Genomic DNA, 14,817 nt, shown 5'->3' with positions numbered 1-14,817 from the left:
CACCCTGACTACTGAAAGGCAGGCTTGTTCTGCAGTGTTTGCTGTCCATCCGCTCACTCCAAACACACTCACACTTACTCACACTGTGCAGTCACGCAAGTCACTGCTCACGTCTGCTACATAATACCTGTCAGTTATATGTCAGGGCAGTTATGGTTGTGTTTTTTTCTTTTGAATTTACTGTCAACTTTATTACTTCCTAAAATTTGAATCGCATAACTCGCCAAACAGTGGCCACTGCAGTCACAAGTGGGAACTGCAGGATCACAGCTCACAATCCTCACGAGTCACTTGCTTTAAAGCAAATCAATATTTTGATGTTCACAGTGGGCAGGACCTTTACTATTAGAACTCTCAGCTCAGCCATCAGGGGCAATTAGGGGTTCAGTATCTTGCGCAAGGACATTGCAGCATGCAGAATGGGGTAGACTGGGAGATGAGAATTTTATCTCAGTATCAGAAGTAATGTCCATGATCCATACTAACACACCTGAGTACACTGGGCATGTGAGGTCTCTCATTCAAAAAAATAACGGAAGTTAGAATTAGTGTGATGACATTGAGAAGAGCTGTGAGATAAAGGGAGTGGTTGTTTTTGACAACATTGCTGATTAAAATCTCCCTGACACGATAGATACAAAGCTTATGCATCAGCTTTTCATTGGCGAGAGTAAAATCCTTTCTTCAATTTGACGTGAGTCTCACTTTAAAGTCAAGAGAGTGTGAGTTTGATGATTGAAGGAAAAAGTATTAATACATTAATTCAGTCATTTGGGATTTATGTGAAACATCCTCACAAGGAAAAGCCCACACAATAATAACACTACATGATATTTGGCTGCTCTGCTCAGACCTGTGCTCATGTCCACACATCCGCCTTCCCTCTCCACAGTGAAATAAAGTTCGCCCACTCATGAGTAAAATGGGAAAGACAGGGATGGTATAACTCCACTGCTTGGGAATTTTAAACAGGGGAAAATTGGCATCACTCAACATCTCAGCACTACTAAATTCAGCCGTGAATATTTCCAGACTGTGGAAAATGACCCTTTACTCGATGCAGCAGCGCTACAGCATCAAACAGAATTATAGGTGGATGTATCCTGCTTCCATTCATTAGAGCAGGTTGAGATTGGAGCTTTTGTTAACACTGGAAGTAAATGGCTGGTGGTGTGTCGATGAAGAAATCCCCATGGTCGCATTTTACAAACAAATCTAATGGTGAACTTGTTGAACTTTGACCATGATCAGATGCACGAACAGTCCTTTCCATGACTTATGAGTGGTCAAATACTGGGAAACACACACCACACACACTCACACAGACACATGTACACACACAAGTGTTGGGGAGAAAGACAGAGCTTATTTCAATGGACTTTCCTGCTGTCAGAATGTCTGGTATGCATTAGCCACAGACTCCAGTGGGATAGCTGGATCCACAGCATGCGTGTGCATGTGGGTATATGCATGTGAGTACACGCACATACACACACACACACACACACACAATGAAAGAATAGAGACAAGAGAGAGTCCCACAGGGGTCAAACACTCAAATCCTTTATTAAGTGTAGTTGAGCGATCTCTCATAAAATATTCATGTTGACATTTTTTTGTTATTGAATGCAAAACGGTCTCTATAATTGTGTATAAAAATTTGAATGTAAAAAAGCGTCTTATGTTACATTCACTTCTCGTTAAATAGGTCAGAAATGTTGCTATTAACATATACAGACATGTATGAAAGCAACCACAGCATGAACACTCTATTTTACTTGAAAACTCCCTCTATAAACACACTCTATGATCTGTATCTCACTCAACTCTCCCCGTTTCTTCCCTTGCTTTCTTTGAAGTTCGTATAAAAAGCTCTTTTATTTCTGTAAGTTTTGGCACAAAGAACGCATGAATGACAAATATAAGCCAGGTTTTAGAGCATGTTTACATGTGGTGTGTCTGTGTGTATGTTTTTGTGTGCATGATTGATTGAGTGTGTGGAGAAGTGCTCTAGAAAACAGCTGTTGTGGAATATATTCATGTATAAACATAAAAAATGCAACATTTGTAGTTTTTCTTCTCGGTTAGAAAACCCCTCTGGGGCAGCTTTACAGTTTTTTCACCATAACCTCATGGTTGCTTTCGTTTTCATAATTTATCAAAATCTAATTCATTTAAAACACTGAAGAATATAATGCAAAAGTTTTATTTTGAAAGTAGAAGTCGGGTGGAGCAAGGCAGGCGGTTGGGAGGTGATGGAGCGTTTTTTTGTTTCACAGTAGTTTTTTTATTTTTAAGCACTGAGTTAGATCAGTCCAACCTGTAAAATCTGTTTTTTGACAGAACCATTATTAAGAACTGTTTGGATCTAAGTATATTCAATCATTATCCTTTCAACAATAAAGAAAACCCAGCGTGTTGACAGAGGCTTTGAGACTGAAATCAAAAACAGTAGCCACTCCAGGGTTTTTACTGGCAAAAATCTGCTGCAATTTCAACAATAACCAAAAACCTCTCTTTGATTCCTTCTTGACTCTGCCTCTGCTTACCAAATGTTGCTACTCTATTTCTTCGTTGAAAAAAAAAAAAAAAAAAAAAAATTGGTCTCTTTTCATTGACATCCCTAAAAAACCACCCGTATGGCGAAGGGAGAGCTGGAGAAAGACATGCATGCTGGGATCAAAGTGCTGGGCAGACCAGAGAGAGGGGAACACATGGCTCCGACAAAGCAGCACTTATTCAAAATCTGAATCAATTGCTGTCTGGATTGACGGACTGCAGCAGCAACCCCCCCCCCAAAAAAACCCAGAACTCAGAAAATTCACTTTATAGTGTTCACGGAGTGTTGAATATGATCTCATTCAATCTGAGTGTATCGTGTGAATACAGCCAACAAAATCCAGAGAACTGGAGGATAAACTGTGTCCTCTTTTGTAAGCACATACCTGGGTTGACCTGTGATGTGACGGTTCCTAACAGGCACAGGAGGACGAGCAGGAGGAAGTGAACGTCCCACAGGTGCTTCATCCCAAACACATGCACAGACACTGGCTTCCGATCTAAAAGAGAAGATGGAAAGAGCAGGACGCATGATGTCAGTTTGACCACAAGGCTAAAAGAAAAAAATAGCTCAGTGTGTAATGTTTGCTGCAGCATACACACACTTTAATTTTGTATTTACTCCTCTGTATTCATGGGAACCAAACATTTGTTGAGATATATACAGGGATAACAGGAGATTTAATTAGAAGCATGTTTTTTATTTCACTCAATAAAAGACATAATAATTGCCAGAAAACAATGGAATATCCATTTATTTGGTGCTTTATCACTGTATGAGAGAAGGCCTATTAAAGTGTAACTGTGGGGAGATCTCAGCAGCAGACGTACAACATATAAGAGTCTCGGTTCTTATGCAGTTTATATGGAGTTTTTATCTTGTAATTATTCTGAGTGAATGAATGAATGCATGCATGAATGAATGAGCGAATGAAAGAATGATTGAAAGGACAAATGATGGAGTTAGAGGGGAAAGAGACTCTGAGTCACAGACATGACGCCTTTAGTCCAACGTCCGAGAAAAACAATTAGATTTTCCATATTTAATTTAGGATTTCAAGGCCCAAATCACAAAATAAAAAAAGGTACCTTCACATAAAACGTTTTGATTGTTAAGGTTTCCAATGGAACGGGGGTGTGTTCACGGCTGAGCGGCCTTCACCCACACTTAAAACTACAACTTAGCGTTATTATTCGATCATGACCCAGTTAACTACATGCAAGCAGGGCTCTTTTACTTATTAAATACGATTTTAAGGTCTTGAAAAGTGCCTTGAGATAATGTATATTATGATTTGGAGCTATCCTAATAAAATTGAAATGAATTTTACTGCTGCTCAAAGTCTGTGTTATACAACTGATTTTTCTTTAATTGTTCACTTCATGTAACCACACTTTAATTAACTGAAACACACAGACATAATTAATTAATTTTATTAGTTACAAAGACACATCTGTACCTGCAGCTTTTTTGTGCGGTATTCCTATTTTGTCACTGTACATTCTTTTAACTGGCTCGTTAGTTAATTTTCTTATTTTTGTTAATTTCATCAAGTTTCTTGACTTGCAAAGTTAAATAAAACGGGAATAAAAGTTGTAACTAATAACTTTACTAACAGGTGATATATTATGACTTTCAGAGATCGGTTTTAAAAATGTATTGGAGCAAGGTTTGCACACTGTAAAATATTAAAAGGTTTCTCCTTTTCACTAATAATGCAGTTATAACTGTTGTTACTTAATTATTCATTAATGCTTCATTCATAAAGTCTGCAGTTGTCAATTTTAATATGTTGTTAATAAATTGATTTTTATCCACTAAAGAAATGTTGTACAAGCAACAAGCTCCAGTGTAAACCTTAAAATATATCAGCAAAGCAGGGTTATCTAAATTCAATTACACATGACACAAAACAAAGCTACCAGAGCGCTGTGGGAATTTTCACAGTGTGTGTGTGTGTATGTGTGTGTGTTTCCTGGTTGTCATCACGGGCCAAAAACAACATTTTTCTGACATCTCACAATTGAAATAACAGCAGGATCAGCAGCGTGCCTCTCAGAGCTGCAGCACTTTGGTTTGGACAATAGTACAAGCCTCCAGCTCACATACTGTTCAGTCAGGTGTCAGAGGTCCGTGCTGTGCTGTAGAATAACGGCCTGACAGGGAGCAAGGGATCTCCACCAGCTTCAACATGTCTGCTAATGCTCCAGCGAACTATGGGAAACAAATCCAGACCTGTTGATTTTGAACTCATGCCCAATTTCACTCTTTTTTTGAGAAGCAGGCAGAATTTTTAATGATACCTGATATTAAAGCACAGTTTCCTCAGTTTTTCCTTTTGTCTGGAAACTGGGATCTTCCATGAATTAAGAACCAAATGCACAAGCAGACTGTTAAAATAAAGCTGAAGTAACTAGAATGGCACCCAGTGGAGCACATACAACTGCCAAGGCCCAACAGTTCCCTTGTGAAACCACTTAATTTCTGGATGCTTTAAATCGCATACTCATAAATAGAAATAACACAGATGCATGAATTATTCTTTTGGGTGAAAAGGTCAAAAAAACACCTTATCTTGATACATTAAAGAAAAAATTGTGCATCCACCCCCTGATCCAGATCTGTCCTAAAATTCTATCCGTTCTATCTTGGGACCCTTCCTCTAAGTTTCATGGAAATCCATACACTCCACTTCAAAATATTAAAGGTTCTTCTCTGACGCATACAGCATCCTTCCACCATGTTTCCATCCAGTAGTTTTTGCGTAATCTTGCTAACAAACAAACAAACAAACAAACAGTCAGAGATGAAAACATAACCTCCAAGTGGTAAAAATGACCTCAGATGAATCTTGTATGACCAGTGTTGAATTGTCTGACACTTATTTCAACCTTGATTTGGTGCTTTCATTGTGGCCTCACATATAATCTCATTGCTTTTCTTTCTTCCATTTCCTGCAGCCTCGGGTTACAGCCACTTCCCACTGAGAGCCCTTTAACTGGGCTTAACTCCTCCTGGCTTTTCATAGCTAATGAAACACAAACACCTGATGGCTTGTGTGCATTTGGAAGTCAAAAATATGTTTACCATGCGCTGCAGAGCGTTGGTGTGAAGGCTGCTTGTGTTGTATAGAGGAGGAGAATTGACCTTTGCTTCTACATATCGAAACTCTCAAAGGACCGTACTGGTGCGTTAGTGTGTTTTAGCCCATTTACTGCAAATCACATACATTTAACTGCACAGCCCACTATTTAGCAAAGCATGGAGATGGAGGCCAGTCTCCCAGCTGTCAACATTTAGAGACCAGAGTGAAATACATCCAAAACGAATGGATTATTTAAACTTTGTTCCCAGAAAAATTTACTCTCTTGACTTCTCATCCTCACGTCAAAATCTCCACTAATCCAACACTTAAGTGCCTGACAGGAAATATCTGAACATAATACCTGATTCCCATCACCCTGAGCTGCAGCTGTGCTTTGGGATGAGCGTTAACATAGCTAAAGCTTTTTTTAACGATGAACATGTTAAATGTTAACATGCTAAATTTAGCGTTACCCTGCCCAAACACACTGACAGTCTGACAGCTGAAGCCGGTGGCAGTTAACAGAGATAGAAGGTTGAACCACGTCAGATGACTCATGTCCAAACGTGACCACCACACCAAGAGGAAGCATTTTCATTTAGATAAAAAGTGGCATAACCCTCACACTAAATGTTACCTCTTGCTTCACTAATGGCAACAATCTCAGACTAACATTGTTTTTCATTTGTCCAACGTATGGGCATGAACCAGCTAACAAAACTTAAAAAAAAACAGATACATACCTCACAAACAATGACAAAAAACGATGATAAGATGAATAATGATGTTGAATCGTACCACCAGTGTATGGACACATTTGGTTTCCCGAGGCGAAAGGGACCTAGGAGGCCTACTTTGAACCAAACTGACCACTGCCCCACAAACACCTGGTATCTAATCTTCAAACAATACTTTTACGGTCAAAATGATGGTACACGTACATACTATCCACACATAAATAATAGTGAAGTAGTAAAATTAAAAAACCTTCCCAGACACATCACACACACATTTTCACAAACAAAGCTCTAACATACCAAGCTTTTGGCTGTAAGTTAGTTAAAACGATTTTGAAGGCTATGATAAGTTTGGAGGTTTGTTGGCTGTAAAATAAAATATATGATCTGTTGTAAATGGGTTAAATTTACTTTAAACTTTAAACTTGATATTGACATATTTACTAATATTCATAGTGATGATATTCTTCTAGTTTGAGTTGACCATAAGTTAGGTTTACGGAAATGGTCTATGTGATTGTCAGATTTCCTGTGTATTAGTTATACTACTGTTGCTTCCTCTAGGTGCGGACAGCTGTGTTCTCAATACCTGTATGAAGCAAACAGCTGTTATTCCACAGCTGGATTCTACTTAAACAACATCAGATCAGTCATCAGCTCTGGAGTTACAGGCACAGGTTCACAGTCTTGGAAACTTCTCTCATTCTCATCTTCCATGGATACAGCAGGAAAAACATATTCACTATCTTGGTTTCAAAATAAATCTGTTCCAGGATTTTTTTTTTCCTTTTCACTTTCAAAGACATATCTCAAAATGTTAAGGGAAAAAACTTAAGTAATACTATTACAAACGCATTGTCAAATCATCTGAATGTTTAAATATCAGCTTGCTATGTATGCATTCAAAAGAGTTCATTGCCTTTTAGTTATTATGATTTCGCTGTCATCCACACAAAGATCTTAACATGGAATCTAGTTTCATAATGATACTTTGTTCCACCAAATATTTCGAAAAAAGAGGTTTGAATGATGGACATTGCTCTTCAAAATTTCAGCTTCTACATCTCCCAATAATTTTCTCAAGTCAGAGAAAAAGTGAGGTGGGGGAATAGTGTCTCATAGCATGATTGACAGAGCAGGAAAAAAGAGGAGCTCTGTGTCAAATAGCCTTCCCCACCTGAATGTCAGATCAGGTTGTCTGGAAATGTATTATTATTCAGCGTACTACGTTCAGCGTAGGGCCAGTGAACTTCTCTTTAAGTATTGTACTGTGTGCTGATATGTTGCTTTCATAGACTGTCTATAAATATGGACACTGCATCTCCACTTATTTGCACTATCCAGAAATGGGGCTAAAATATCCCACATACGAACGCTGCCATTTTGCACGAATGGAACCAAAGTCTGTGCAGAAGCGATCATGGCTTGGAGCAGCAGTAGCAAGGTCCTGTTGACACACTCGCTCAACAAATCGTGAAGCTGTCAATCATAAAAATAATAACAAATAATAGAAAAGTATCAGTGTGATATGAACTACCCAAACTGACACAAACCAGCTTTGAGAAAATATATTCTACATGTATTTAAATGTTTTGTTTTGTCCTATCCACTAACATGGTGGAGGCAGAATTAATGACTTATACTGCAGCCAGCCACCAGGTAAGAGACTTTGGCTTCACTTTAGGGAAGCAGTCATGTTGTCCAACTTCATACATTGAACCTGTTTAACCTCAGCATGTTAGCATTGACATTTGACAACAGCCTTTAGCATTTGACAGCATTTAGCTCAAAGAAGCTGATGTGTTGTAACATTTAAAATTCAGCCTGACACGAAAGAATCCAAAGCAAAAATGATTCATACCTCAACACAGTCCCAGGTCACGTTTGTGAAAATAAACCAAAGTCAGGTCTACTGACAAGTGTTCAGAATGAGAACAGAAAATAAACCTGAGCTCAACGTGTATAAAGTAATCAAAACAAGGCACTTTGAAGAAGAGAAGCATGTTTGACACTTGGACACTTTTTAAATGGCCAATGGTACATTTTCTCATCAAAATTAAAAAGTCTTACCTGCTGCGACCAAAGTGAGAAGACACAAGGTCACAGCAAAGAATGTGAATGGAGACCGGGACAGAAAAAGAAAGTTACTTAACCAGTTTATAAATAAGGCAAGGGACAGAGTCATAGAACTTTTAGATTCACATAAGGTCCCAGCAGCACCTCCAGACGATAGATTATAAAAGTCTGGGCAACAAGTCATGAAGGAAAACTGGCCTCATATGTTCCTACTCCAGAAGACTCCTCTGTCCCTCAGAGACATACTGTATTTTTAGACATAAAGTGTGGTGAGGATACCCATGCATACAGTGCCTCACTCTGATTTTATATACATCCAAACCAGATATTAATATATTACTACATTTTTCAGACACATAATCCATTCACAAAGATTTTGTGACACCAATTTAAGACTGCAAACATTATTATGTCTAATATGTCCAAGGCTCAATCTGTGTTTGTTGTGCAGCTCCCTGTTGACTGTAGTCGTTATGTGCCAACACACACACAGACAACATTCAGTGAGGGATTATTTATACTGTAGAATTGTATATTGTATAATTGCTATTGTCTGTATCATTTGAAACAGTTCATCCATGTGGCCAAAGGCCCTTTAAAATATCCCATTAGTTGCAATTTGACCACTGGAACTTTCCCTCGGGATTAGGAACCTTTGCAGAAACCCATTTCCACTGCAGGGACCAAGGAATACTTGAGGTCCTGCCTAAATCTTTTCTTTCTTTTTGATCAAGGCCTTTTATATATATATATATATATCATCTCTTCCTGCCAGCTCCAATGGTCCCATCACTAGTCTAATATTTGGATCATTAATGTAAAATAGTTTTAATGTTTATTTGACTAAAACTTCAAATTGTGTGTATTTTGCAATGTCATTCTAAATGGGTTGGATGTATGTGTGTAAGTTTCTAAAAAACACATGCTAAGATAATAAAAGACGGGGCAAAGTAATTGATAGTGACCTTGCATTAATCATTCAATGCTTTCTTACTGTCAAAATATTTTCCTAACTACTGGTGTATTTAAGCAGGACATTTACTGCACTGGTACTTTCTCCCACAGTAACCATATGCAGTAACTGTACCTGAATGTGGTGGCAAATTACTGTGTGTACTGTACCAGAGGAAGTTATGGCCTGTCATTCCACATTTAACACGATATCTAACATGTCGGTGACTCAGATATGACCATAGATATCACAGGTAAAGTGCTCCATCACAGCACTGAACTCAGACTGGATGTCCATCAGGTATGACAGAAAGAACAAACCGTAATCACTCTGACTGGAGCTCTGTTAGAATTCAAACAGCTTATAATAAACAGTGAATGTTAAAAGGCAGCGAGCAGAGTTTATTGTATCAACGTGGTGAAGAACGTTCCCAAATAGAACAACTATTGACTTGAATTCTGCTTCAGAGAGGGAAAAAATGTCTGTGCCCCATAAATATCATCTCCCCCTCGGCTAGTTCAGGAAATGGCAGAGGACAGATACTCCCCTCACAAACCCACAAGCTCACGGAGCTCAATCAAGAAATGCAGACAAGCCGTCGCTATATTTTTTAATCAGAGGGACAAGTTAAATTCATTAGAGATGAGATCCAGAGTGCAATTCATGAAAAGAAGGGCATAAATAACTATTCTGGTCATCTTGAAAAAAGATTAAACTTGGTACATTTACATCCACCCCGTCGGTTATTCATCTAATGTCCAGAGCTCATTGTCATGTCCTCATGCAGAACTTTTGCCCTGGTTGATTCCCAGACTTTCCTGTTTGTATAAATAATCTGATTTCCCTGGGAGGGTCGAGCCCAGCACACAGTGTAACACTGGTGCACCACCACCTCCTACTCTCTGGGAACAAGCTTGTAAAGTAAACACACAGGTTTACTCGGCTTTGCTCCCCGACTCAGTCTCTCTCTCTCCAGGTTCTCCCACACACATACACACAAACATAACCAGCAACGTCAACATTTGGGGTTTTACGCGGCCCGGCAGTAGAAAAAGCAACCGGTGGCGGTTCAGAAGGTCGAGAACAACTTCACATTTTACCATCAGACCACCAAAACCTGCCCTGGATCTGCAGCCATTAAAGGAGGAAGTCTGTAAAATTACATCTCTGCTTTTGTAATCACACAATTTAAATACAGCTCATGATCTCTGTTCACTTGTATGACTCTGTGTTGATAACATGTCAAGTGTAATGTAATTGCAGTAGTTTTAAATAATTCCAAGACAATCTTAGTTAAGGTTAAGTTAAGTTAGGTAAAGTTAATCTAAATCTATGATGTTAAACATATACATCAAAGTGTTTGATTCTGGATTCATGCTCTTAATGAATGTAAGTTAAAATCAGTGCAGCGTAACAAAGTGACAGAGTCTGTATTTTCATTGGTCATTGTTACACCGCAGTGAGAATTTATCCAGTAGTGGGAAAAGTACATTTACTTTGTTTTCATGTATCTGTACACTGTAAAAATGTGTACAATGATGTTTTTTAACATTACAGAATGAACTCTGTTTTGTCAAATTACAGTAAACAATTTGTAAAACTACATCAAAACAAGTTGTGAAGTGAAGTGAAGCCAAGTTAACCTGAATTTATTTTACATTGTACTTTACTTTTACTAAGCAAATATCTGAACTTTCTTCTCCGCTTCATGTTTTGTGTTGCATGTTCATATTGTTTTGTTAATCAATTATTAGAGTGGGATTGATCCACTGATCTGATCAGAGCAGGCAGGTGACATTAGACCCAGTTTCCTGAAGCATTATCACTTGTGAAGAAACATTTATCCAGAAAAGGGAGAGAATCAGACATGATGATGTGGTAACTCTGCATGTAATTTTAGATTCTATATTCTATGATTAAAAACAAGTTGCTTACTTTTAGTAAATTAGAAAAGCTAATGTGGTGTATTTAACTTAACTTTAATTTATGTCTATTCAAGTAAAAGGTTACCACTGAATTTGTTCAGTCCAACATTGCCTTCCAGCTTGAAATTTAGTTAAGCTCTGGGAAATAGATGCTAATGTCTGGATGCTAACAAGTGCTTCATGATGAATCTAAAGGTGTTAGCATTGGAAAACTCTCTAGTTAGAACTAGACACAACTGAGGCTAATGGAAATCTGTTTAGTTTTGCAAGTATTTGGTCAAAAAACTAAATACATGACAGATTAAAATAACGACCTGCTGGTAACACAAGAAGAAAAGTCAAAGGGTTTTCAAAATTATAAATTATAAACTAAACCAACCAAAGAGAAATATCATATATACCACAAGAATATAGAAATTATTATAATTTGTTTGTATAGTAACTCATTTACCAGCTTTCATTACTTCCCAGCCCCCTACACATTTGGTAAGATTCCAGTGATGGTATAAGGGGGAGTCACAGGGACCACAAATGAAAATTGTGCAATGGGACATTCAGTGGTCTGGTGGTAAATACCGTTACCATAAAACCAATGTAGCTGGTTCCGTTTCAGCTCTGGGACTTTGTTGCATGTTATAACTTTGTATACCTTCTTGTTTGCTCTTCTCTAATAAAGGTAAAAATCACCAAAAAAACACATGTCAGTGTTAAGTGAAGTTTAAATAGTGGACACCATGCTGATTATATGAGCTTCTAAAAACAAGGCAGATCACATTTTACTCAGGTTTGTCTTGACTACCTCAACCCATAAATTATGTCCAGGCCTTATAGCATAGACCGCATATACAGTAAGGGTGTGTATGTGTGTGTGTGTGTCTGTGTGTGTGTATTCATGTGCACTGTTGGTGCCGGGCCTGTGTGCCCCTATACTATGCACCATAACCATCCACACATGCTTTCTATTATATGCTCTTGTTTCTCCCTTCAGGCTGAAACATCTGTATCACAGATATTTTACTTTTATGGGAATGCATGAAATCCAAATCACATTTCCTAGTCAGAGCCAGGTGGAGCCATGTAAGCATGCAGCAGTAAAATCTGAGATGCATGTGGGCATGCACTTTTACACACATACATGCGCACGTAAGTAAATTTGCTCTACTGTAAGACCAAACAATCCTCTATTGTCTGGGTGAGATTTGATACCTGGGGAGAAGTAAATTATAGGATATCTCGCACCATGTGTGCACATGTAATGACACACCATGCATATTTAACTGAATGGATAAAAACACGATTTTGCATCTTAAGCAACAGCATTATTACAAACTAAAAAGCTGAGATCATGTGCTCCATCTCAGGATACCTCACAGATTAATGGCTTTATAATCTTGGGATCTTATAGCAACTATTGTCCTTGAAAACCGAATAAAATGCCACCAAGCAGGCTCCTTACTGTAACACATTCAAAAAAGGATAGATGGATGGATTGATTGGTGGATGGATGGAAAAAAGGATGGGAGGATAGATGAAGGATGGGTGGATGGATGAAGGGTTGATGGATGAATAGCGTGCTGGCATGAGAACATTAATAAGAGTCCTGAAGGATAAACTCTCTGCACTGTGATGACTTTCTCCTATATGCATATAATATGCAATAAAGCAGGGGAGGGGGGCGGCACTGAAACTGAAAACTTCTTTCATTAGGTTAGACACACTTGAGCAGGAGCACACCTGCTGCAGCACCTCATTGACGCTGCCATCAGGGACCTTTAGTCGCCCGAGGATTTGAACCGTTCAAGCCCACGTGCAGGTGCTCGTAAATGCTACCAGCTGATGTTCAGGGGCCACAAGGGAAAACGAAAATGAGAAACCACAAGAGAGGCACAGACTGACCCCTGTATTTAATCTAACTGCTAAAATCCACCAACAACATAACTGTTCATTGTGAATATCATGCAGTGACCAGGCCTGTGTTTGTTATGTAAAGAGAGTTGCTTAAAAACCTTGACTGGAAATCTAATCTGATTTAATATCCAGACCCTGAACTTTACAGCTACACTGTCAGATTGGAAAAACAGCAGCTGACGCCAAGAAGCTTTTTTTTCTTTCCATTTCCTTCGTTAAAGCTGAGATCCGTCCCCAGCACACTGCTCCTCAATTCAACTACAAGAAAGTACTTTCTTAAATTTCAACAGGAAAAGTACATCTGAGTTCTTAAACAAATATGACTTAAATACCTGCACTCTATATTGCATCTGATCAGATTATACACTCACCACTATATGAACTAAGGACGGAGTTTTACCTTTGTTAGGGACAATACCATATCCTGCAGGAAAGTATTGAATGAAATAATATACTCATATCCATTACATGCACTCATAGTAACACACAGTAGTGGAAGAGGCATTAGATCTTTTGCTTTAGTAAGTAGATGAATAACAAAAGTGCAAAAATACTCATAGCAAAGGTGTTATCAGCTGAATGTACTTGTCCTGCAAGTTTTGGCCCCTGTAACTGATATAGTATCATACTGTATATGACATTCTTAGCTTACATATTGATGCATCAATATGTAGTTGGCATTTTACTGTTATAGCTGAAGGAGTGGGAGCTATCACCTTATATATTATGTTTACCATATATGAGGGTCCAGCCCCTCCAAAGGGTCACAACACAGATCTGAGGCGTACTGTATTCATAAATATAATATATTGTTTGAATGAAGGATAATTAGAATTTTTTTTTTTGCAGGATGGCAGCACAGTTGTGTGGCGATACGCACAAATTTGGACCTGGACTTGTCTAGGGTGTACACTGCCTCTCCTCCAATGTCAGCTGGGATTGGCTGCAGCTCCCCCTGTGCCCCTTAAAGGATAAGTGGTATAGATAACGGATGGATAGAATTTATTTTTAAACAAAACTGTCTGAAAAGTTCATGACAGAGAAGTTTCTTTGGAGGAACTGCTAACAAATCTGGAACAAGACAAGGCAGCCCCAACCAACAACTATACTACACCAAGGAGTGACAAGAAGAAAGACTGGGAAGCACCGGTATCTGTTACAATACATTGTATTTTATAAAGTGACCATATGTGTTTTGTCAGGTGATGTGATGAAGTAAAAAGTAGAATGTTTGACTCTGAAATTGAAAGAAGAAAAGAGAAATTAGAGATATTAGAAATACTCAAGAGAAGTTGAAGTATTTCAAAACTGCACTAAATTGTAGTTCTTGGCTGAATGTGCCTTCACTTTCAGACAAAATTAGTAAACACAACATAGCTGAAAGTAATAGCTTTGTGAAAAAATGTCAAAGCCCAGTGTCGTCCATGCAGCGTGATACATCAGCAGTGACAACTCATTCACTGCTCTAGCAGGCTGTCATTTGTGCACAGTGGCAGCCTGCAGCGTGTCATGAGGTCCTTTTGATGTTGAAATATTACCCTGCATCTTCCCTGACAGCCTGTGATTAGCACAGA

General features: G+C 38.5%; 1 protein-coding gene across 2 annotated transcripts in view; it reads right to left on the bottom strand.

The window, feature by feature from the left end:
• ddr2a (discoidin domain receptor tyrosine kinase 2a) overlaps positions 1-14,817 on the bottom strand; it is a 31,422-nt gene that overhangs the window by 12,500 nt on the left and 4,105 nt on the right. For both annotated transcript variants that reach the window (XM_020080514.2, XM_020080515.2), the window contains exon 2: positions 2,946-3,059. In XM_020080514.2, coding sequence (XP_019936073.1) covers positions 2,946-3,027 — 82 coding nt within the window. In that variant the 5' untranslated portion in view covers positions 3,028-3,059. The remainder of the gene's footprint in view (positions 1-2,945; positions 3,060-14,817) is intronic.

Source organism: Paralichthys olivaceus, chromosome 3, assembly GCF_024713975.1.
Source record: "Paralichthys olivaceus isolate ysfri-2021 chromosome 3, ASM2471397v2, whole genome shotgun sequence".
Classification (NCBI taxonomy): Eukaryota; Metazoa; Chordata; class Actinopteri; order Pleuronectiformes; family Paralichthyidae; genus Paralichthys; species Paralichthys olivaceus.
This window is presented reverse-complemented; position numbering and strand designations above follow the sequence as displayed.